This window comes from Nycticebus coucang, chromosome 2 (assembly GCF_027406575.1).
Source record: "Nycticebus coucang isolate mNycCou1 chromosome 2, mNycCou1.pri, whole genome shotgun sequence".
Taxonomy (NCBI): domain Eukaryota; kingdom Metazoa; phylum Chordata; class Mammalia; order Primates; family Lorisidae; genus Nycticebus; species Nycticebus coucang.
This window is the reverse complement of record NC_069781.1, coordinates 6,125,251-6,150,815: the sequence shown is the minus strand read 5'-3', so window position 1 is coordinate 6,150,815 and position 25,565 is coordinate 6,125,251. Positions and strand designations below refer to the sequence as shown.

The following is a 25,565-nucleotide window of genomic DNA, read 5'->3' as shown; positions in this document are numbered from 1 at the left end:
ATGGCTAGCAGCTCAGTTTTAGGGCTTCTCCTGGCCAAGAGAAGGTATAGTCTCTAAGGGGGAGCATTTCATTTTATTTTAGTTCATAATTGGAATTCCATTTTTTTTTTAATTAAGTTTTTGTTTTTAAATTTTTTTTTTTTTTGTAGAGACAGAGTCTCACTTTATTGCCCTCGGTAGAGTGCCGTGGCCTCACACAGCTCACAGCAACCTCCAACTCCTGGGCTCAAGCGATTCTCCTGCCTCTCAGCCTCCCGAGTAGCTGGGACTACAGACACCCGCCACAACACCCGGCTATTTTTTGGTTGCAGTTTGGCCGGGGCCGGCCCGGGCCCGACCCGGGCCCGAACCCGCCACCCTCGGTGTATGGGGCCGGCGCCTTAACCTACTGAGCCACGGGCGCCGTCCGTTTTTAAATTTTTTTATTGTTGCAGTTTGGCCGGGGTTGGGTTTGAACTCACCACCCTCAGTATATGGGGCCAGCACCCTACTCACGGAGCCACAGGCATCACCCCGGAATACCATTTTAAAGTTTTTTAATAGAGAGTCTAAGGTTTTCAACCATTAGGGTTATTTTTATTTCTGTTTTTATTGTATCTTGTTTTATCGTACTGTGGTTAGAGGTTTTTGCTTTTCAGAATTGGGGATTTTTTCTTTTTTTTTTTTTTTAGAGACAGAGTCTCACTCTGTCACCCTGGGTAGAGTACTGTAGCGTCACAGCTCACAGCAACCTCCAGCTCTTGGGCTTAGGCGATTCTTTTTTTTTTTTTTTTGTAGAGACAGAGTCTCACTGTACCGCCCTCGGGCAGAGTGCCGTGGCAGCACACGGCTCACAGCAACCTCTTAACTCTTGGGCTTACGCGATTCTCTTGCCTCAGCCTCCCGAGCAGCTGGGACTACAGGCGCCCGCCACAACACCCGGCTATTTTTTGGTTGCAGTTTGGCCGGGGCTGGGCTTGAACCCGCCACCCTCAGCATATGGGGCCGGCGCCCTACTCACTGAGCCACAGGAGCCGCCCGGGCTTAGGCGATTCTTTTGCCTCAGCCTTCCAAGTAGCTGGGACTATAGGCGCCCGTCACAACGCTTGGCTGTTTTTTGTTGCAGTTTGGCTGGGGCGGGTTTGAACCCACCACCCTCAGTATATGGGGCCAGTGCCCTACTCAATGAGCCATAGGTGCTGCCCTTTGGGATTTTTTTTTCTTAAAGTAATATGTGCATATATAGTCACTTTTTTTTTTTTTTTGCAATTTTTGGCCAGGGTTGGGTTTGAACCTGCCACCTCTGGCATATGGGGTAGGCGCCCTACTCCGTTGAGCCACAGGCGCTGCCCAACATTTTTTTTTTTTTTTTTTTTTGTAGAGACAGAGTTTCACTTTATCACCCTTGGAAGAGTGCTGTGGCATCACACAGCTCACAGCAACCTTCAGCTCCTGGGCTTAGGTAATTCTCTTGCCTCAGCCTCCCGAGCAGCTGGGACTACAGGCACCCGCCACAATGCCCGGCTATTTTTTTGTTGCAGTTTGGCTGGGCCGGGTTTGAAACTGCCACCCTCGGTATATGGGGCCTGTGCCCTGCCCACTGGGCCACAGGTGCCGCCCTTATGTATAGTCACTTTTTGAACATGTTTGCCGATTTACTTTGGTGTATTTAAGTCTTCCCTATTTTGAGTGGCTTGATCTACCAAGGTGCGGAGATTAATGTAACTTCTAACGTTTTGTTTTTAAAATTTTTAAAGTTTCGTTTTAAAACTACACTGTACAGTCTCAGTGCCTGTATCTCAGCGGCTAGGGTGCCAGCCACATACAGCGGAGCTGGCAGGTTTGAATCCACCAGGCTTGGTGCCTGTAGTCCCAGCTACTTGGGAGGCTGAGGCAAGAGAATTGCTTAAGCCCAAGAGTTTGAGGTTGCTGTGATGCTACACACTCTACCAGGGGTGACATAGTGAGACTCTGTCTCAAAAACAAAAAAAACTACTCTGTACATACAGGCCATTATGTCAGCTGTGTTTCCTTGTGGATGGTCCCCACATCTTTATAAAACCACTATGTTGGCTTGGTGCCTATAGCTCAGTGGCTAGGGTGCCAGCCACATACACCAGAGCTGGTGGGTTTGAATCCAGCCCGGGCCTGTCAAACAACAATGACAACTACAACCAAAAAAATAGCTGGGCTTTGTGGCGGGTGCTTGTAGTCCCAGCTACTTGGGAGGCTGAGGCAAGAGAATTGCTTAAGCCCAAGAGTTTGAGGTTGCTGTGATGCTACACACTCTACCAGGGGTGACATAGTGAGACTCTGTCTCAAAAACAAAAAAAACTACTCTGTACATACAGGCCATTATGTCAGCTGTGTTTCCTTGTGGATGGTCCCCACATCTTTATAAAACCACTATGTTGGCTTGGTGCCTATAGCTCAGTGGCTAGGGTGCCAGCCACATACACCAGAGCTGGTGGGTTTGAATCCAGCCCGGGCCTGTCAAACAACAATGACAACTACAACCAAAAAAATAGCTGGGCTTTGTGGCGGGTGCTTGTAGTTCCAGCTACTTGGGAGGCTGAGGCAAGAGAATTGCTTAAGCCCAAGAGTTTGAGGTTGCTGTGAGCTGTGACACTACGGCACTCTACCGAGGGCAACAAAGTTGAGACTGTCTCAAACAAACAAAAAAACCCCACTTTATTTGCTGCTTTAGTCTTTTGTGTCTGGTAGGTGTGGAAATCTCTGTTGGTGCTCCGTGTGGGATGTGAAAAAAAAGTTTCTCTAGGCCAAGATTAGGATATGAAAAGTGTAAGTTAATTTTATATTAGGGAGAGGGAGGAGAGAGATGGGGAAGAGATGGGAAAGAGAGCAGAGAGTGAGGAAGATGGAGGGAGGGGAGAGAGGAGTGAAAGCGTAATTTGGCATCCTGAAGAAAGAAGGGAAGCTGCCAGCCGGGAGGTCCTGGGGTAACTGACAGTAAAGGGGACAAAAAGTTATTCACAAGCTGTTGTGAATGTCAGTGCTCTGCCTGGTTTTCCTTGGGCTGGGTTGAAGAAATGTCTTCAGGTGTTCCCAGTCGTTCCCAGTCCTTAGGCCTGATTGTTCTTGTTGTTTGACCATCCTTGCCTCAGAAATCACTAGAGGCTTAACGGAACAAAAGGGAGCTGGGGAAAAGTAAAGAGAGAATTTACGTTTCCTTTTGGTCTGTTTGGTTCCATCAGTCTAGTGGTGATTGATAGGCTTTGAGCTTACTTCCACTTATCTATTCCAAAGAGTGCTGCTATTGTTCTTACACCCACCTTTGGGGGGGTGTGTGTGCCCTATTGGGCACATCCCTAGGAATGGACACGCTGGGTCCAGGAAAGGCATAGGGCAGCATTAGTAGCTGGAGGCACACCTGCTAGCAGTGCTGCTCCACAGACTCAACACCAGCACTTGGTGTTGTAAAGAAGTCACTTCCCCAGTTGATCTCTAGATTTCATGTGATTCCTCCAGTCATAATCCCATGAGGCTTTTCTTTTGTTGTTGTTTGGTAATGGACAAAATTCATTCTGAAATTTACATGAAAATGCAAAAGGGCCAAGAGCATTTTTAAAGAAGAACATAGGTAAATGGTGTAACCTACCAGATATCAAAACTTTATAAAACCTATGGTAATTAAAGCAGCACAGTGTTGGAGAAGGATAGGCAGGTAGGCTGATGGGATGAAACAGCCTTGAAACGCGACACATCAGTAGTAATGTGATTTATGACAGAGGTGCCACCATGAGGGGAAAGACGGCCTTTTCAGAAAAGGTACTGGATTCTCTATATCAGAGAAAATGAGTTCTCTGTGACATGATATTCCCAAATCAGTTTTAGATAGATCATAGATTTAAACATGAGAGATAAATCAATTAAGTTTCCAAAAGAAAACCTAGGAGTGTCTTTATGATTTTGAAGAATGCAAAGTTCTTTACAAATGAGACATAAAAGCCCTGGCTAAAACAGAAGAAGTTAATAAATTGAACATCACGGCATTACCCAGAGTGACATAAGAGACTCTGTCTCAAAAAAAAAAAAAAAAAAAATTGACATGTTTGGCACCCGTAGCTCAGTGTGTGGGACACCGGACATGTGTACTGCGGCTGGCGGGTTCAAACCCAGCCCGGGCCAGCTAAAACAGCAATGACAACTACAACAACGAAAAGAATAGACAGGTGTTGTGGCAAGTGCGTATAGTCTCAGCTACTTGGGAGGCTGGGGCAAGAGAATCACTTAAGCCGGAGAGTTTGAGGTTGCTGTGAGCTGTGATGCCACGGCACTCTACCAAGGGTGATATAGTAAGACTCTGTCTCAAAAAAATAAGTAAATCAAACTATATTACTGTTAGTATCTTTTACTTTTTACAGTGCTCCAATAAAATGCAACAAATGCTGTTTTCTAATTGCCCAGAAAGAGTGATAATCCACCCCACCTATTCCCCTGGAATCCTCTGTGCTGCTCTCACCAGAACTGGCTGTCCACTTGCCTAATGGTGCAGCTGCCGTCCTAGGCCTCCTCTGGTTGTCATTCTGGGACTTTAGTTTCTCCAGGCTGAGTCCTTACTTCCTGTATTCTGTGTGTATCAGTTGGGTTATTTGGGCATCTAATAACAGCAGCAATCTTCAACTTTTTTAAACAATAAGGATGTTTATTGGCTCCAGTAAGTGAAAAGTCCAGTAATGGGCAGGTTTTAGATGGCTTATCTGCAGGGGGCTGGACTTGTCTTAGACCAAGCCCCCTTCCTTCTAGGTAGCTGGGTTGGCTCAGCTTCCCTCAGGCTGTGGGCTGCTTGGGAAGTGGGGAGGGTGGGAAACGAGATCTCACTTCCTATAGGAAGTGGGGTAGTTAGCTGCTGAGTAGCAGACAAGAGTGGCCCTGTGATACTTGCCTGTTTCTGGATTTGCTGTACTGTTTTATTAGAGCACAGTCTTGGGCAGCTTTCTGAGAAGGGGAATGTACCGAGTCCTTGTATAAGTCTTTTTCTATCCCCCTACCTGACTTGGTGAGCTAAGAGCTAGAGTCTATGTTGAACATCATTTAAGAGGGCAGGTAGGCTTTGTGCCTGTAGCTCAAGCGGCTAAGGTGCCAGCCACATAACACCAGAGCTGGCGGGTTCGAATCCAGCCCGGGCCTGCCAAACAACAATGACAACTACAATCAAAAAATAGCTGGGTGTTGTGGCAGGCTTCTGTAGTCCCAGTTACGTTGGAGGCTGAGGCAAGAGAATTGCTTAAGCCCAGGAGTTGGTGGTTTCTGTGAGCTGTGACGCTATGGCACCCTACCCAGGGGGACAGCTGGAGGCTCTGTCTCAAAAAAAAAAAAAAAAAAAAGAGGGCAGGTAATGATGCTGGAGAGAACACACTGATGTTCTGAGAACTTATTGCCATCCTCACTGCTTCTTAGTGCTTTGGAGGGGGGGGGGTTGCCTTTTAGGGTTTTAGGTTCTTGTCTGTATCCATTGTTCTGAGCACTTTAATTTTTTTTTTTTCAGAGATAGTGATTTGTTTTGTCACATAGGCTGGATTGCAGTGGCACAATTGTAGCTCATGCCAGCCTTGAATTCCTGGGCTCAAGTGATCCTCCTGCCTCAGTCTCCCAAGTAGCTAGGAGTACAAGCACAGGCACCACGCCTGGCTAAATTTTCTATATATTTTTTTTTTTTTGAAAGGGAAGATTTGCTTTTTTCTTTTTTTGAATATGATTTAATAAAAAAATACATGAAGAGGTAAATCATTTATACATTAATGCATTTATGGGGTACAGTGTGCTGATTTCATATACAGTTTGGAATGCTTACATTGTACTGGTTAATATATCCCCCACCTCATTTACTTAATTATTGTGTGGCTTTTTTTTTTTTTTTTTTTTGCAGTTTCTGGCTGGGGCTGGGTTTGAACCCGCCACCTCCGGCATATGGGGCCAGCACCCTACTCCTCTGAGCCACAGGCGCCGCCTAATTATTGTATTAAGACATTTATACTTAATAGATCTGACATGTACCCTTGCAATATGCACCATAGATGTGATCCCTCCATCTGACCTCCCCCTCCCTCCTTCATCCTGGGCCATAGTTGTGATCTATTCTTCATATGAAAGTGTGAGTGATTGTAAATTGGTTTCATGATAGTACTGAGTACATTGGATACTTTTTCCTCTATTCTTGAGATACTTTATATAAACATAAAAGAGGTAAAGTCTCCATCTTTTTTAAAGGCTGTATAATATTCCGTGGTATACATATGCCACAATTTATATTCATGAGTTGATGGGCACTTGGGCTTCTTTCATGACTTGGCTATTATGAATTGAGCTGCAATGAACAATCTGGTGCAAATATATTCCTCTACTAGGAGTATAGACAAAAACCACTTTGTACAAATATGCAAGTGATTTTTGTCTTTATGGATATACTCCTAGTAGAGGAATTGCAGGGTTGAATGGCAGGTCTACTTTTAGATCTCTGAGTATTCTCCATACTTCTCTCCAAAAGGGACGTATTAGCTTGCATCCCCACTAGCAGTGCAGTAAACTTTCTGTTTTTTAGGTAGGGGCAAGGTCTTGCTCTTGCTCAGGCTGGTCCCCACCTGAGCTCAAATGATTCTCCTGCTTCAGCTTCCCAGAGTGCTGGGATTACAGGTGTGAGCCACTGAGCTGGGCCCAACCGTGGCAGTTTCATGACAGTTTCGAGGCTGGCTTGTCAGATATTTTGTTAAATGGTCCTCAATTGAGATTTCTTTTCTCATGATTAGCCTGAGGTTATGGGGTTGTGGCTGTCAAATGTTTAATTCTTCCTAAAGCTTATTTTTCTTTCTTTTTTTTTTTTTTTGTAGAGACAGAGTCTCACTTTATGGCCCTCTGTAGAGTGCCGTGGCCTCACACAGCTCACAGCAACCTCCAACCCCTGGGCTTAAGCGATTCTCTTGCCTCAGCCTCCCGAGTAGCTGGGACTACAGGCGCCCGCCACAACGCCCAGCTATTTTTTGGTTGCAGTTTAGCCGGGGCTGGGTTTGAACCCACCACCCTCCGTATATGGGGCCGGCGCCTTACCGACTGAGCCACAGGCGCCGCCCTAAAGCTTATTTTTCTAAAGCTTATTCTTGTTTCCTAATTGTCCTTTAAGGGAAAAAAAATCCCATTTATGTTTTATGGGTACAATATCTTTTAATTTTCTGAGGTTAAAAATTAAAAAAAAAAAAATAGTTTTCGAGGATGTTAATTTTATATATACTTTTTATCCTTGGTACCTGGTGTTGTCTGTTTCCTCTTTCGTTCCTTTGATATCTTTCTGTTATGATCTCCCAGGTGCCCGGGGTCTTAGGCACACACAGCTGAGCAGAACCAGGGTGGGCTCTTCAGTGTAGGGTGCCTGGGTGGGAGACCAGCTTTTTTTGTTCTTGTACCAAGTGTTGGTGTTTTTTCTATGGTGCTGATTTTTCAAGGGAAGACTCTTCAGACTCTGGGCATTGGGGGGAGGGAACATGGTGTGTTTGTCTGCAGTCCTCCTGTGAGGCCAGCAGCACAGGGGGGTCTGAGGCCATGACTGCCTCCTTCGGCTCTCACTCACTATCTTCTTTTTTAGCTCCTTTCCTCACTCCTGTTCCCTTTGCTCTTGGACTTTATTATCCAGCCAGTCCCTGGCTGGACTTTATTATTTTTTTTTTAGAGACAGTCTTACTTTATTGCCCTTGGTAGAGTGCTGTTGCGTCACAGTTCACAGCAACCTCCAACTCCCAGGCTTAGGCAATTCTCTTGCCTCAGTCTCCTGAGCAGCTGGGACTACGGGCGCCTACCACAATGCCCGGCTATTTTTTTGTTGCGGTTTGGCTGGGACCAGGTTCGAACCCGCCGCCCTTGGTATATGGGGCTGGCGCCCTACCCATTGAGCCACAGGCGCTGCCTCCCCCACCCCACCGCGTGGACTTTAGTGAACCCAGTGTGGGTGTCTAGCTGTTACGCTGCAGCCTCGGCCAGTCCTTCATGGTGATGTCCCCACCTCCCCCTTAGTACAGGGCACCTGTTACCCTGGCACCTGAGCCTTTGGGGTTTGCCCCTCTCCAGCCTGTGCTTTGTACTGTCTTTCAGTCTATTAATACTTGTGCTTACTCTTTGCCAAAATTGTCCTTGTCTTTTGGGGTCTTTGTTGTTTATCTTCATTTTAGGGGGTTTCAGAAGGGCGAGCTGTACATGTCTGTGGTTCTCGTGTGGGGTTAACCAGTACCCCTAGTATTCTAGTGTTTGCAGAGTCAGAAGGATTGAATTAAGGGCCATTTCTGGGATATGTGTGTGTGTGTGTAGACATACACGGTCACACTCCCCTCTGCTGCCTTTTTCACATGATCAGTCATGTTGTCTTTTTATATCGCCCTGGTCAGAGTGCTGTGGCGTCATAGCTCACAGCAACCTCAAACTCTTGGGCTCTGGTGTATGTGGCTGGTGCCCTGGCCGCTTGAGCTACAGGCGCCGAGCCCAGTCGTGTTGTCTTTTTGTGTCAGCACTGAGAGCTGCTGTTTGCGCTGGTGGCTGCAGAGTATTGCGAGGTCCACAAGAGAGGGCTAGTTTTGGTGTCTGGTCACGTGTCACATCTTACAAGTGTGCAGAGTGAATTTCTCTGTCCTGTTCTTCTAAAACTCCTGAGACAGGGAGCCCGAAGTCCCTCCGGGAAGCACAGACACTCTGTTGGTTCCTTCTCTGTATCAGGGGCACAGCATCAGGGGTGTTGGTGTTACACCTGGTGACCATCACCTCATCCTTCCTAGAGCAGCACTCTGTCCCCATTTTGTTGATGAGAAAACAGTAGGTGGGTGAGGTGACATTTGGTTTCTCTGGCTCCTTTGTTATTCTGGCAGTTTGTGTAGAGAAAGCGTGGAAGGGACGTTTGTCCTCTGGACATCGCCCCAGAGAGGCCATGGTTATCCTTGGGTTAGGTGGTGTTCATAGTTACAGCAGTCTTTCTCTCCCTACTGTGTTTTCTCCATGTTGAATCTGTGAGGAAGGAGGTCTTGGGAAGACCGGGAAGGGATGCTTTCTCCTTACAGAAATTGCTTCCTGCTACAGCCAGACCCTCCTGAGTCATCCTCTTGTGTCTATATTCCATCTTGTTACAGGTGACATCATTCCTACAGGGGAGAGGCTTTGGGTGTAAACAGAGTGTGCCGCTGTGTATGGACCTCAGGGACAGGGACCTCAGGGACGGCCGCCTTTGCGCCGTGAGCTTGGGCTGGGCCTGGCTGCCATCCTCTCTAAGCTTCCTGCAAAATTTCATAACTCTTTTAAACATAGCAAATCTGTTTAGAATTGGTTCACAGTATTTTATGACCTTTATTTCCAAACTCTTGAAAAAGGTCTGAAGAGAGACCCAGCGATATAATCTGGGAAGCTAGTTCAGGGGAGAAAATTTTCTGTATTTTTTAAAGCTTTTCAGCTTTTCTATATCAAGTGTATATTTCTTTGACTACTAAAAATGTGGAAAAACACGTAAGCAAATGAGCAGAACTAGGATTAACCACCTGTGCGAGGCAGTATGTTGTGACCAAGCACGTGTCACATGGTCATGCTTACTGCCCGGAGGGGGAACCTTGAAACTGACCATTTAGTGTTGTTTAAAATGTAGCCTCAGGGTGTTTATCTCAGAGGGTTTTCTGAGAATTACAAGTTCACTCTCTCTCCCAGGAGTTAGTGAAAGGGGTCCACCAACAGGTCCTAAATGTCCGTGAGTTTGTTCTCATGGTCTTTGAAGGTTGTTATCTGTACCAGTGCCCTTGGGCTGTGACACATCAGTGTGGGGACAGGTCCCTAGTGCATAAGAGACAGTACAAGGACTGGTACCACATCTGTCCAGCACCCAGAGCAACTCGTGGGGGCACGGGAGGGTTCACCAACTATGTTGGAGTCTAGAGGGATAAGTGCTATTGTCACAGCTGATGCAGGCTGTTCAGAGGCCCTGGGAACAGGAGCAGAGCTGTGGTGACAGCTGCTGCCAGTTGAGAACCTACTGAGAACAAGCACTGGGTCAGGTGTGGTGGTTGTTCTTCCAGTCGTCAAACAGTATGTTCATCTTTAGTTAATCTACAGGAAACAGGCCTCAAGTCACAACATAGACTAGGGCAGGGGGAGACATAAACCCAGTGTTTTAGAGATGAGGCTGGGAGTTAGGATGAGGGATCCATGTGGGCAGTGGGGCCGGTGATGTGGGGTAGGGGATTTAGAGTTGACCCTGGAGCACTCAGTGCAGGGCAGGGGACCACAAGGGAGAGCCGACTGTTCTGGCTGGAAAGGAACAGCTTGTGACTCGTGTGGGAGGCTGGGAAGTGCCTTGGTGTCACAACAGAGGCCTTAATTCATTCTTTTATCTTTTATGATTTAAAAAAAATTTTTTTTTTTTGGTTTTTGGCCGGGGCTAGGTTTGAACCCGCCACCTCTGGCATATGGGACCGGCGCCCTACTCCTTGAGCCACAGGCGCTGCCCTAAAAAAAATTTTTATTTTGTTTTGAGACAGAGTCTCTGTTGCCCCTGCTACAGTGCTGTGGCATCATAGCTCACAATATCAGACTCTTGAGCTCAAGAGATTCTCTTGCCATGAAGATCAGCCTCTGGAATAGCTGGGACTGCAGGTGTGTACCACCACAACTGAATAATTTTTTTTTAGAGACAGTCTCACTTTGTCACCCTTGGTAGAGTGCTGTGGTGTCACAGCTCACAGCAACCTCAAACTCTTGGGCTTAAGTGATTCTCTTGCCTCAGCCTCCGGAGTGGCTGGGACTACAGGTGCCTGCCACAACGCCCGGCTATTTTTTTGTTGCAGGTTGGCTGGGGCCGGGTTTGAACCCATCACCCTTGGTGTATGAGGCCAGCGCCCTACTCACTGAGCCACAGGTGCCGCCCAGTTTTTAAATTTTTTTAATCCTTATTTTTGGTTTCTGTTTCTCTCTCTTTTTTTTTTTTTTTCTCTGAGACAGAGTCTCACTCTGGCGCCCTAACTTAAGTGCTCTGGCATTATAGCTCACAGCAACCTCAAGTTCTTGGTCTCAAGTGATCCTCTTGCCTCATTTTTTCTATTTTTAGTAGAGATGGGGTCTTGCTATTGCTCAGGATAGTCTTGAACTCCTGAGCTCGAGTGATCCACCTGCCTTGGCCTCCCAGAGTGCCAGGATTACAGTGAGCTACTATGCCTGGCCTTCCGCTGCTTTCTAAATGTGCTCTGGCAGTGGCTAATGTCTCCCACAGGGAAGATTGGGCTACTAAAAACCCCACTTCCACCCCTCTGTTTCCATGAACCTTATTTTCAAGCAGTTTATTCTTGGCAAGGTTTGTACTGAACTCTGCAGGTAGAATGACCGGGTTGTGTTACAGTGAGCTCAGGCTTCAGCTTTCCAGGTGGGCTGGCTCCTGACTCCTAAGAAACTGGGAAAAGGGAGAAAGTGGGTGGCACTTTTCTGACTGTTGTGTAAGGAGCTTCTGAAAGTTGGAGGTGTGGCAAGTGTTGGGTCCACTGTTGCTGAGCAAGACGGAAGTTTTCCTTCAGCCCTGTTAGGATTCCTCCAACTGCTACATTTATGAAACCCTTCTTGTTGTATTTGTAATGTTGCAGTGTATTTATTTCCATATTCATTTTAAACTTTAAACCAGGGGCCCCCAAACTGCAGCCCCAATTCCTTCCTGCCTCCTATTTTTGTAAATAAAGATTTACTGGAACACAGCTATGGCCCTTTGTTTATGTTATCTGTGATTACTTTCATGCTGCCGTGACAGCCTTGGACTGTGTGCCTAGCAAAGCTGAACATGTTTACTGTCTGGCCCTGGAGTACAGGGTGGAATATCACTGTCCCCATGTCCCCAGCTACCTGGTGGCACAGTGTCTGGCACACATGAGTCAGTAAACATTTGCATTTAAAGTGGGTAGCTTGCCTTATGTTAGAGTTCTTTCTTATGAGGCACAGCTGGAGAAGGACAGACCTACTCAATAATGGTGTACTTGGATTTCGTCGTGATGGTTCTTGACTTTTTTACGGAGACTTGTCTATTGAGCATGTCTTTCCTGGCCCACATAGTTATTCCCTGAAGTGTTTGTCCAGCCTGCTATTGGTTTCCACTTTGCCAGATCATGATTTTGGTGTGTTTTGTCTAGCAGTAGCATCTCCTCATCCCTTCTTTGCAAAGACATCTATCTTCCTTCATCCCTACCCCCAGTCTGGGGGCTTCTGTTTGTGCCTCACACCTAGCCGTGACATTTAGCTGAACTCACTGTGTGTCTCCCCAGTGGCTGTGCTCTGAAGGGCAGGGCTCTGGTTGGGGCATACGTGGGCCTTTGTCAGTGGGGAACATCTCCAGGTGTCCCAAAGGTGAGGGCTCCTTAAGAAAGCAGAATATGGGCGGCACCTGTGGCTCAACGGAGTAGCGTGCTGGCCCCATATGCCAGAGATGGCGAGTTCAAACCCAGCCCCTGCCAAAAATTGCAAAAAAGAAAGCAGACTATTTTGACCCACGATTACTAGAATCAGGGGGCCTGTGAAAAGACTGGATCTGCTTTGGATGCAAATCTGGCTGTTGGAGGCAAGGCATAACTGCAGTGCTTGTCTTTGACGTTGTTCAGTACCAGCATCTGTGCAGTCCAGAAAATAGCAGTTGAGCCTGTCTGAGTCGTCAGAACCCATTACGTCTTCCTTTCTGCACTGGCCCTCCTTCAGGTAAAGCAGACACAGCAGAGGACCCTGGAGTTTGGGGTCACCCTGGCCATTTAGTTTGCAGCCTGGTGTTCTCCCGCTGGGACTACAAGCCTGGCTCCAGCATTGGTCAGCTTTGTGCCTTTGGGCAAGTTAGGTCCCTGTCCTTAATGCCCTTTTCTGTCACAGAGGCTGTAGCAGTAATATCTTCCAGAAAGGGTTGTGGGGAGGAGTCAGGGCAGGTGAGCACATAGCAGGCCCCCAGGAGTGCTGGCCACCACTGTGATTAGCCATGAATGTGCCACTGTAATGGTTCCAGCCCGAGTCACCTGGTCAGGCAGCTGACACTGGCAGCTCCCCAAGTGTGGAGTGAAATTGATCCTATTATCCGGAAATGGTTTTTTGTTTTTTTTTTGTAGAGGCAGAGTCTTACTTGAGTAAGAGTGCTGTGGCATCACACAGCTCACAGCAACCTCCAACTCCTGGGCTTAAGTGATTCTCTTGCCTCAGCCTCCCAAGTAGCTGGGACTACAGGCGCCCGCCACAACGCCCAGCTATTTTTTGGTTGCAGTTCAGCTGGGGCCGGGTTTGAACCCGCCACCCTCGGTATATGGGGCCGGCGCCCTGCTCACTGAGCCACAGGCGCCGCCCTGGAAATGGTTTTTATAACTGGGAGAGTTTCCCTCTGATGGACAGATTGGCCAAGTCTCAGGAACCTGTTTTGACGGGTGGGCGCCGTATGGAGAGGCAGGGCTTAGATGTTTTGTTGCCTTTGTTGCATGTTTTTCTGATTTTTTTTTTTTGTTGTTCCAGCAAAGTCTCACTGCACTTAAGATTTTTGTGCCAAAATACAAAGAACTGTATTTATTTTTTGATGCCCTTTTTTTCATTCCTCAGAGCTACTTTTTGTGGATGGTAGGCCCTTTTTTCATCTAATAGCAGTATTTTCTTTTAGTCCGCACTTGTGAAACATGCAGCACTGAGGTTCTAAATTAGGTTTTGTTTGGGGATAAAAAGAATTCTGTTGCCCGTAAAGAGAGAGACGACAATGGGAGAGCCTCAGCCCAGGGGTGAGCTAGGCTTGTCTGAGGACCTGGGCATCTTGCAAGTTTTTATCCCTCAGATCCAGGAGTGAGTCCGAGTCTGTGAAAATGCCCGTGACGCACGGGAAGTGTGTTCTCACACCTCGGACAGCGTTCTGATTTGCTCCCAGATGTTCGCCTGTGCTGCCTTCTTTCTGGGAGGGAGTGTTGATGGATACAAACTCAGCAGATACTTGGAAACTGATTCAGACCCTAGTAGCAGTGCTCCTGGCCTGATGTTTGTGAAAACTGGCTGGCAAGCAGAGCAGCCAGATGGGTGTGGGCTGGGCCCCGATATGGCTCTGCTTCCGTGGAGATACGTACAATTGGAGGAAATCCTAATGATTGTTTTATTTTGGAGTTATGTCCTGTGAAATTGGCTTAATGAAGGAACTCCTGAATGCTCTAAGGCAGGTGTCTGTAAATTTACTTTGTAAAGGGCCATGTAGTAAATACCTTAGCTTCTGTGGGCCACATATGGCCTCGTTCGCACATTCTTTAGCCTAACTGTATTTTGCTGGCTGCTGCTTTAAGGGAACAGGGGCAGTCTTCACCATGGGGAGTTTGAATGTCCAAGTAGTAGGCCTCTATAGCAGTGGTGACTCAATTGATTATTGGTACCCCAAGTTTTGTAGGAATATATAATACAATCCTAGGTGTGTCGTAACCAGAGATGGCTGATTTGACAATAAATCATTTGTAATTGTGTGGCTGTGGGTTATGATGGGCTTGGTTTTAGAACCAGCTGCTGCTTGCCCAGGACCCTTTTTTAGTAGATAGGGAAACTGAGGTCTAGAGAGGCCAGTAATGTGCCACTAAAATATAAACTTTAGTTAAAAGGGGGTATACTAAAAAAAAATTGTGTGTGCAGGATTAGTAGAGGTGTTAGTCCATAAGGGGTAGAAAACACTTCAGCTGGAACATAGCAGGTGCCTAATTAGTATTTGTTGAATGGTTAGATTTACTTGGAGTATGTGATTGAGGTAGTGTCTCTTAGACACAATCTAAATTCCTAGGAGAGTGGCTCATGTTTGAGCAAAGTCTCTTTTCCTCCCTCCTTCCCTTCCCTTCCCTTCTTCACAATGGAGGGGGTTGGGAACAGAACCTTCTCAGAGAAGTGTGCTGTGCACCAGGTAGATGCTGTCTGCTGGTATCCACTCTAAGCTTGGTCAGTGCTGAGTAAAAGGAAGATCTGTTCATGTCAGTGACCTAGCAGAATCTAGGACTAACACGTTGTCAGAAGACTTTTAAGCAGTGTCTATAGAAACAGACTTATTTCTGGTCAAGTTTTAGAATTAAATGACATCTGAATTAAGAAATTAAGAGGTCAGCATCTCAGGAGGTCTAGGTGGGTAGATAGATCACTTGAGCCTGGAGTTTGAGACCAACCTGGGCAGCGCAGTGAGTCCATGTCTCTACCCAAAGAAGAAAAAAATTAGCTGGGTGTGTTGGCAAGCACCTGTAGTGTGCAGTGGGTGGCTTCCGTCCCCTAGAGGCAGGATGTAGGGCTGGGATTCTGTCCAGCTTGTCCTATGCTGTATCCCAGGCCTGGCTTCGCGTTGAGTGCCTGGTAGTGGCCAATAAAAATGAGTTGATAAATGGTGTATTTGTTCTCTATTGCTTAAGTAACAAATGACCATACATTTAGTTGTTTGAACTACACAAATTTATTCTCTTACAATTTTGGAGGTCAGAAATCTGAAATGGGTCTCACAGGGTTAAAATCCAGGTGTGTCAGAGGGCTCTGGAAGCTCTAGAGGAGAAACTGTTCCCTTACCTTTTATAGCTTCTGGAGGCCGCCTACACTCCCAGCCTCTTGTGGTCCTCTCCTCTGTCTGCAGAGAACAATATTCTAACCTCTGGGATATTATTTTCGTTGTTGCACCTCTGGCTTTGATCTTCCCGCTTTCCTTTTATAAGGACCCTTGTGATCCCATTGGATTTAGTTGGATAATCCAGGATGGATAATCTTTTCAAGACTCTTTTATTTTTTATTTTATTTTATTTTATTTTATTTTATGTAGAGACAGAGTCTCACTTTATGGCCCTCGGTAGAGTGCCATGGCCTCACACAGCTCACAGTAACCTCCAACTCCTGGGCTTAAGGAATTCTCTTGCCTCAGCCTCCCGAGTAGCTGGGACTACAGGCGCCCGCCACAACGCCCGGCTATTTTTCTGATTGCAGTTCAGCCGGGGCCGGGTTTAAACCCACCACCCTCGGTATATGGGGCCGGCGCCTTACCGACTGAGCCACAGGTGCTGCCCAGTCTTTTCAAGATTCTTAACTACATCTACACAATCCCCTGTGCTCTGTATCTGAGAACGAGGACGTAGCATCTAGACTTAGAGACTGTCTGACACTTTTTTTTTTGGAAACAGTCTCAGATTAGAGCGCTTGACATCATAGCTCACAGCAACCTCAAACTCTTAGGCCTCAGCCTCCCGAGTAACTGCGACTACAGGCACTGGTCACAATGCCTGGCTAGTTTTTCTTTTTTTTTCTTTTTTTGTAGAGACAGAGTCTCACTTTATGGCCCTCGATAGAGTGCCATGGCCTCACACAGCTCACAGCAACCTCCAGCTCCTGGGCTTAAGCGATTCTCTTGCCTCAGCCTCCCGAGTAGCTGGGACTACAGGCGCCCACCACAACACCCGGCTATTTTTTGGTTGCAGTTTGGCCGGGGCCGGGTTTGAACCCGCCACCCTCGGTATATGGGGCCGGTGCCTTACCGACTGAGCCACAGGCGCCGCCTAGTTTTTCTATTTTTAGTAGAGATGGGTCTCTTTTTGCTCAGTCTTTTTTTTAGTAGAGACGGTTCTCTTTTTGCTGGTCTTGAACTCCTGAGCTCAGGGTGGTGCCTTTAGGTCAAAGAAGTAGGGCGCCAGCCCCATATGCCAGAGGTGATGGTTTAAACTCAGCCCCCGGCCAAAAACTGCAAAGAAAAAACAAACAAAAAAACTCCTGAGCTTAAGGGATCCTCCAGCCTCAGCCTCCCAGAGTGCTGGGATTATAGGTGTGAGCCATCCCACCCAACTTGTCTGATACTGTCTACAGACCCACTCAGCCAATCAGAAGGAGTTTGTAAATACAGAAAGTTAACTAGACAGTCCCTAAGTACCCCTGCACAGTTCCTGGAGTAGTGTTCAACCAGGATCTGCAAGGCACGGCTTCTGTCCCTCTGCCTGCCCTGTCATGCTGTTCCTTTTTAGACATGGGTTACCAAACTGTCCTCCTGTGGCTTTGTGGGCTGTGCACTCTCCATTGCATAGTTTTTGTTTGCTTTTTAAAGCAGATTTTAAAAAATATAAAAGAAAAAACTCACTCTGTTCTTAGCCTGAGGACAGGCCTGGCCACTGTTTGCTGGCTCTTTTTCTATACTGGAAGCTGTGTGTGGCCAGGGCCTTGGGCACCTGCCATTCTGGTGACAATCTCAAGGGGGGGTTCTACTCAAGTGTTGTGTTTTTTTTTTTTTTTTTTTTTGAGACAGAGCCTCACTATGTCACCCTTGGTAGAGGGTGCCTCAGACTCTTGGTAAGTGATTTTTTTTTTTTTTTTTGGTAGAGACAGAGTCTCACTTTACTGCCCTCGGTAGAGTGCCGTGGCGTCACATGGCTCACAGCAACCTCCAGCTCTTGGGCTTATGTGATTCTCTTGCCTCAGCCTCCCGAGCAGCTGGGACTACAGGTGCCCGCCACAACGCCCGGCTGTTTTTTTTGTTGTTGTTGCAGTTCGGCTAGGGCTGGGTTTGAACCCACCACCCTCGGTATATGGGGCCGGCGCCCTTCTCACTGAGCCATAGGTGCCGCCCGGTAAGTGATTCTTTTGCCTCAGCCTCTTGAGTAGCTGGGATGACAGGCGCCGGCCAATCGTTGTTGTTCTTGTTGTTGTTGTCGTCATTGTTGTTTTAGCTGGCCTGGGCTGGGTTCAAACCTGCCAGCTTCAGTGTATGTGGTGGCACCCTACTCAGTGAGCTACAGGTGTCAAGCCAGATCTCGCCCAGTTCCAATGGAGAATTTCAAGTTGATTGACATTTCAGAGCCTATTAAATATTAGTCATTCTTTTTTTCTTTTCTTTTTTTGAGATAGAATCTCACTTTATTGCCCTCGGTAGAGTGCTGTGGCATCCAACTCCAGGGCTTAAGCCATTCTCTTGCCTCTGCCTCCCAAGTAGATGGGACTACAGGTGCCTGCCACAACACCCGGCTATTTTTTGGTTATAGTTGTCAATTGTTGTTTGACAGGCCTGGGCTGGGTTCAAACCCACCACCTCCCATGTATGTGGCTGGCACCCTAGCTGCTGAGCTACAGGCGCTGAGACTAAATACTAGTCATTCTGAAGAGATCATAACCAGACTCTGCCCTCAGAGGCTCAGAGCATGGCCTGGAGATGGATGCTGTTACTAACTAGTTAGGACTCACTGAGAGGGGCAGAGTTTTAGAGACAGAGGGTGTGTCTTGGACCCCAGGGCAAGATGGCAGCCTGGTCTTAGGCACCAGAACCAGGATCTGGGTGCTCTGGGACAGTTCCCATCCTGGCCGTTGCTCTCGTTTGCTACTGGTAAGCAGACTCTTGGGAGGGCTGCTGGTGCCAAGTGGCTTCTGACAGACCTGGGAGCATGGGCACCTTGGGGTCCTTTTGCTGGTATGTTTCTTACTTGGGCCAGACTCTCTTACACACCAGCATGTTTAGCATCCCTGGGCTTGGCCACTGAACGTGGGCAGCACTCCCATTATTGTGACAATCAAAAAGTGTCCCCACATATTTCAGACACCGTGGCATTCCTGGGCTGTTGGCCTCTTCTCCTTGGCTACAGCTGAGTGAACTAGGATTTGAATGTGGGAAGGGAGTTGAGTATCCAATCAGGATGGCTAGAACCTTGTGGGAAGAGGATTTCCCTGAAGAAGAGATACTGAGTTAACCACTCCATTGTGTCCGCTACTTGCAAGCACCCAGCTTATGGTGCTTGTCGTTGGCCTGCGTTTGTTGAGCGCCCCTGAGAGGAATGGCTTGCTTCTCTGTGCTGCAGAGACAGGCAGGTCTTACTTGTCAGCTGGCATTTGTTAAGTGAATGAGAGGGTGGGTACCCTGGTCTGGGTGAGTGGGTGAGCACACCCAGCTACATCTGGGGAGATGGGAGGGGCGTCAGTGTCTTCTAGCTCACTGCTTTTTGTCCCAGTTTGTAATTGATCTTTGTTTTCTGTGCTTTGTTTGATCATAATATTGTTTTATCTTTAAAATCATTTTGGGGTTACAAAATGCTTCTCCCCTCAACACCTTGGCCATGTCCCTCTGTGGTTTAAGGATGGGAAGGAATGGCAGACCTTCCTGCCACAAAGCACCTTTGGGTAGTCAGTGGGTGTTTTCACAGTTGTCGCCCTTGAGTCATCTGGGACATAATATCATTACGCCTGAATTGATGCTTTAGCTTTCTTTTCCTTATGTTTGTTGCAAAGGGAGGTGGTCACCTTCAAGTTTTTTTGATAATCAAGCTTAGAACTATAGCCAAGTTCAGGTGTAGAATAAGAGGCAGTGAAGCCTCTAGTCCTCAGTGCCTGGCACATGGGACTCTTGAACCCTTGGCGGGCACGAAGCTGCTGAATGAGTGAGTAAGCAAGTGAATGGACTGACCAGGAAAGCTAATAGACTCAGAGAGGCCTGTAGAAAATTAGAAAGTGGCGGGCGCGCCACTTTCAGTGGCTCAGTCCGTAAGGCGCCGGCCCCATATACCGAGGGTGACGGGTTCAAACCCGGCCCCGGCCAAATTGCAACAAAAAAATAGCCGGGCGTTGTGGCGGGTGCCTGTAGTCCCAGCTACTGGGGAGGCTGAGGCAAGAGAATTGCTTAAGCCCAGGAGTTGGAGGTTGCTGTGAGCTGTGTGATGCCACGGCACTCTACCGAGGGCCATAAAGTGAGACCCTGTCTCTACAAAAAAAAACAAAAAAAAAAAAGAAAATTAGAAAGTGGCAACGGGAGGAAGCTGCTTTCTTGGTAGGCTTTTCAAGTTTTTTTCTAAGTGGACGGTGATTGTGGGAGGCACAGCCCCTGTTGGTCTCTCCCTGCTGCCCAGGGACTTGCTTGCCTCCTGTTTTCCACGCCTGCCCCTTGGAGAGCCCTGCTTTTGCTGCAGATGTTTTCTCTCTGGTGCCGGTTGTTTGTTTTGAGACGTGCACACACCTGCTTGTTTCTGAATGACTTACTACATTGTTTGCTTTCCTTTGATTTGGTTTTGCTTGTTCTTGAGATGAGCAGTCTTTTTTTTTTTCCCTTCCCCCTCCCCCCGATGAGCAGTCTTGATACATGTACTGCACAACTCCCCATTCTGCCTGCCTTAATTTTGGTGTTACATGGATGTGTCCACACGTAATGAGCATTTATTTTTCTATCTTGAAGAGCGGTCCTTGACTTGAAAGGTGGACTCTGTTGAAGTCTGTGCTTCAGTGTAGTGCAAGACCCTGCAACCCATTCAGACAGAGGAGAGTTAATTTACACATGTGGACGCTGGTGGTGGTGGTAGACATTGGGTCTGCTGGGAGGGTCCTACAAAATGCTCTGTGGATGATAAGGGCGTTTTTTTAGGGACAGAGGGCAAAGCTCTCTTCAGCTCTTCTGGAGCTCCATGATTCCTGAAGAATTCAACCTACTGGATCAGAAGTTCTGGTGGACTGACTTTTTTTTCCCCCCCTAATTTTAAAGGCAGATCGGGAGCGGTGCTGAGAAAAATTTCCTTACTAGATGACATTTCATCGCAATGTCCGATCGTTTGGGGCAAATAACCAAGGGCAAGGATGGGAAAAGCAAGTATTCGACTCTCAGCCTGTTTGACAAGTATAAAGGAAAATCAGTAGACGCCATTAGACCCTCAGGTAAGGCCCGGGGCAAGGCCAGTTCTTTAAGCTGTCTGTTAGTAAGAAATTCCCTCGGGTGGTCAGCGCACAACAGTCTCCTGAGCATGCAGTGGTCACCCAGCAGTTCTAGGGAAGTGGAGTCGCCCTCTGCTTCCCATTCAAGGTATGATTTCAGAGCCTTGAATATCCTGACTCTCCAGAGCAGAATAATTTTCCCATCTATCACCTTACTGCAGCCATGAATATTTTTCACTCTGATGGTAGAATGGAACTTAATTTTGCATTATATTACCCATTTTAGTTTTCACAGTCCTGATATTTAGGAACTTGGTGGTAAAAGATCATGTTGATCCTGCCCACACCTCAGGAGGTTTAGGTCCAGGCAGAGGCTGTCCCTTTGTTCTGCAGTAATGAGTCCAGAGCTGTTTCAGCTGGCAGCAGGATGGTTCTTGTGTGGGAAAGAGATTTCTGGGTCTGGCTCCTTAACCAGGTTGGAACTCTCTGAGCCTTTTCCTGCTCACTTGTGAAATGGAAGGCTTTGTACAGGTGCTCTTGTTTCTAGTCCTCAGTGAAGAGCTCGTAAAGTGACTGAAGTGATTTCCAGACACTTCTGCTTGTCCCCGCTGCTGACCTGGAATGGCAGGATGAATTGTCCCCTTTCCTTCTCTGACTCTTTTTGTGGAGTGTCTGTTCCCACCCTTCTTTCCTACAGTTATTCCTAGACATGGCTTACAGAGTCTCGGGAAAGTTGCCACAGCCCGGCGTATGCCACCGCCTGCAAACCTGCCAAGCTTGAAGTCTGAAAACAAAGGAAACGACCCCAACATTGTCATAGTACCCAAGGACGGTACAGGATGGGCAAACAAGCAGGACCAGCAAGACCCAAAGAGGTGAGCAGGTGGTGAGTCAGAGGCCAGAGCCCCAAGCTTGCTCCAGCACCTTCCCTGGGGCAGATGCAGCCCTGGTCTCACTGTGGTAGAGCTAGAGAACTGGGGGGTACAAATGAAGCTTCTTTTTCCCTGACTCCTATTGTTCATTGTGTTTCTTGCTCCCTGCCTTCATTTTTACTGGCTTATAGAGCTAATGCTGCAGTATTTCTGTGGACAGCCTGTCCCCAGTGCAGTGCCCAGTGTCCCCCGTGCCTTGTTAGGAAAGGCCTTATCGTCCCAGAGGAGCTTACGTAGTAACTTAGAGCCAGTCCCTCCAAGAACCACTGTGGGCAGAGCTGGTGCTTGGTGGTGGGTGGCCCTGTGTGCAGAGCTGCAGGTGGAGAGGGATGTAGCCTGCCTCCCTCTAGTGCCAGCAGCTTCCTAAACAGAGGAGGCCACTGCTGCTCTGAGCAGACCCTGCTATCGGGACAACACAGAATCCTCGGTAGCTGAGATCACTATTGAAGGCCACCTCCCTGGAGGCTTACCTACTGCCGGCACAGCACTCAGGGAGGAAGCCTGAGGAGGCAAGGTTTTGGCATGATGTTGTTGTGAGAGACACAGAACACAAGGCCCACAGCCCTTGTTTACTTCTTCTGTGAGTCTTCTCACTGTTCCAGTCATTGCAAAGTGTGTTCAGGGAAGGGATCTGGGAAGGACAGGGCCTTGTCAAGGCTGATGGGCATTGACCTGGTAGGGTTTGTCTCTTGGGGAATGAAGACGAAAGTAGCCCGATATCATGTACCCTCCAGCACCTGCATCTCTGCTGGTCTGACTGCTGACACTGGGAGCCAGACCAGAAGAGGGACCCAGAAGTCAGCCTGCTGATGTGTGTCCTTTTCTTTCAAGCCTGTGTTGGAAATGACCACAGCAGCTTTTGCCGAACTGTTCCCTGTAATTATTTCAGACAGGATGTAGAGTGTGAGTGAATAATTGAGCCAGATGATTACAAGGTATAGTAATAGCCAAGATAGGGTCTTATGTTATTTAAAAAAATTTTCTGGCCATGTGCAATAGCTCACACCTGTAATCCCAGCACTTTGAAAAACCAAGGTGGAAGGATTGCTTGAGGCCAGGCATCGCGACCAGCCTGGGCAACATAGGAAGACCCTATCTCTACAAAAATTAAAAAATATGTTTTTTCTAACAGTTTGCTTAGGGTTCATGTGGACTGGCAGCGAAGCCTGACTTCTGAAAACAGAGAGCCCTCTGTGTGGTTTCCTGCCAGACCATTGATGAGCTTGATAGAAACTGGAGCACTACTTGACTTTTGACCCTCAGTGTCCTCCCTGGAAGTAGGAATGGGATCTGGCTGCAGGGGTGGTTACGAGGAATCAGTCAAGAATCAGTGGAATGACACAGGCCAGATACTTGGCACAGAGGAGGGGCAGGTGCTGGCCATTGGTGTCACTCCATTTAGACGCACACATCCTGAGCTCTGTAATGGAATGGATATGACACATTTTGGTGGAAGCACTAAAATGCCTCTGCTGCTGTCAGTTTTAGAGAGAAGCAGACAGAGCTTTACTCCCTCCTCTTATGCAGCCTTAACTAGCATGGACACTGGAGGTATAAGATGGCTCCAATGAGGGCCAGTCCTATTGGAGAAGCAGCAGTCCCTAGGTGTGATTCTCTGCTGCCCTAGACCACATCCTCCCCCCACGCTGTCAAGGAGGTGGCAAGGGGGGAGCCCACAGATGGGGACTCAGTGGTTGAGTCTGGAGAACATAAGCGCCACTACCTGGAAGCTTCTTTTTAGGTGGAAGGTGATGTGAGAGCAGGATCAATGCCCTTCATTTTGTAGTAATCGCCAATGGCGAATTACTTGTGAAAAGGGAACCTGGGAAGAGGGCGTCTATATAGAGTTTGCTTCTACTTTCAGATAAGCTGTTGGGTGGGTGGGTTTTCACCAAGTAAATCGATACTCCCCTTGAATCCTGTCGAGCAAAACAGAGGGACTAGAGGGCTGCAGAGTCAGAACAGAAATCTTCATTCGGGGCCTTTTCTTGTTGCTCTCCCAACAGATTACTCGTGGGGTGTGAATTCACTGACAGCCTTTTCTTCAAGGGCAGTTTGGCAATACCTTTTACACTTCAAAACATTTTTGATCCCACATTTCCATTTCTAAGATCTTGTGCTACTTTACTTACAGAAAAAGTATACAAAGATGAGTACCAAAAAAAATTTTTTTGAGACAGAGCCTCAAGCTGTTACCCTGGGTGGAGTGCTGTGGCATCATAGATCACAGCAACCTCCAACTCCTGGGCTCATGTGATTCTCCTGCCTCCACCTCCCAAGTAGCTGGGACTATAGGTGTCCACCACAGCACCCAGCTATTTTTTGGTTGCAGCCGTCGTCGTCGTTTGGCGGGCTCGGGCTGGATTCGAACCCGCCAGCTCAGGTGTATGTGGCTGGCGCCTTAGCCACTTGAGCCACAGGCTCTGAGTCTTTATTACAGCTTTATCTGTAATAGAATAAAAAAAAATTAGAGATTGGTTAAATTCTAACCCATTGAGTTGTACTGTCATCATTAAAAGAAAGGTAGAGCCATATGTATTGTCATGAAAAGATGTTCGGATATGTTAAGTAAAAATAAGTTATGGAACTATGTGTGTGGTGTTATCCTACTTGTGTTAAAAAATACTACATTAACATATGTATAGAAAAATCTGCTTGGAGTTTCTGTGGGATGAGATCGTGACAGATTCTGTGTTATATATATTTATAAATTTATTTTTACTATGAGCGTGGATTAACCAACAGAAAATAAAAAATATGCTCGTGTTTCAAAGCATCAGCCCCTGAGTAATTGTAGGCTCTTGGTCAAGAGGAAGGAGTTCAGGCCATTCCCTCTGATGACTCAGTTTCCCTGTTGGCAAACCCTCTGTCACTTTCATTGTTTCTAGTGAGCATTCTATTTTTGCATAGAGAAGGCTAAAAGAAGGCAGAGGACTGTCTTGTCCTGTGAACTGTGAGCAAATAGACCACAGGTATGTTCTGATTGCTTTGCCATTTTTTGCCAGTGTACAAGTCTGCTGGGGAAAGTGTTATTTTATTGGCTAGAGGAGGCCTTGCTCCCAGGAGTAGCTGGGAGGCGTAAATACAGAGAGACTTCAGCATCGTGCCCTGTGCCATGTCTGATGCTCACTGTTTGTCCTGCCTGTGTCTAGTTCCAGTGTGACGGCCTCTCAGCCGCCGGAGTCGCTGCTGCAGCCGGGTTTGCAGAAGTCTGTCTCCAATTTGCAGAAACCGACACCATCAATCAGTCCGGAGGTACGTTCTGGCACCCTATCCTGGCTTTTTCTTGGGTATCGTAGCCCTTGAACATCCCCCTTGAGGGACTGGTAGGAGTTGTTGTGGGGAACTGTGGTTTTGTTTGACCTGTTTGTTCCAGAGGCAAAGCTGATGAATGACTTTAGAAAATGAGTGTGGGAAATTGTTGTGGTCACTGATGAAGAAATTTACCTGTTTTTTTTTGAGACAGAGTCTTACTTTGTCTGCCCTCAGTAGAATGCCCTGGCGTCATAGCTCACAGCAACATCAAACTCTTGGGCTCAAGTGATTCTCTTGCCTCAGTTCCAGGTAGCAGGGACTGCAGGCGCCTGCCACAATGCCCGGCTATTTTTAGAGACGGGGTCAGTCTCACTCTTGCTCAGGCTGGTCTTGATTCCATGAACTCAGGCAGTCTACCCACCTCGGCTTCCCAGATTGCTAGGATTACAGACACGAGCCACCGCGCCTGGCCACTGATAAAGAAATTTAACCCACAACTTCTGAAAAAAGACCCTAGATACATAATAGGATGCAGACATCTACTTTAGTTCCTGTTGGCTTATCTTGAAGTGTGATCACTCAGGCTGGACTGCAGGTTAGCTCAGGGTTTCTGCAAATGTGTTCCATGGAAACTGGTGTCATAAGAAGACAAAAAGGGTCAGCCCATAGAAAAAGGTTGAATGAGTCTGAAAAACAAACCTAAGCAAGCTCCTTCACTGTAGTACTTCTAAGGGCCTTTAATATGCTAATGTGAGTTGTGAATGTCTGAGGAGAGGA

General features: G+C 47.4%; 1 protein-coding gene across 19 annotated transcripts in view; it reads left to right on the top strand.

The window, feature by feature from the left end:
- PRRC2B (proline rich coiled-coil 2B) overlaps nucleotides 1-25,565 on the top strand; it is a 109,852-nt gene that overhangs the window by 22,596 nt on the left and 61,691 nt on the right. For 16 of the 19 annotated variants that reach the window (XM_053559266.1, XM_053559243.1, XM_053559236.1 and 13 more), the window contains exons 2-4: nucleotides 20,435-20,604; nucleotides 21,299-21,476; nucleotides 24,686-24,788. In XM_053559266.1, coding sequence (XP_053415241.1) covers nucleotides 20,490-20,604; nucleotides 21,299-21,476; nucleotides 24,686-24,788 — 396 coding nt within the window. In that variant the 5' untranslated portion in view covers nucleotides 20,435-20,489. The remainder of the gene's footprint in view (nucleotides 1-20,434; nucleotides 20,605-21,298; nucleotides 21,477-24,685; nucleotides 24,789-25,565) is intronic. The other 3 variants (XM_053559163.1, XM_053559192.1, XM_053559186.1) reach the window with 1 other exon arrangement.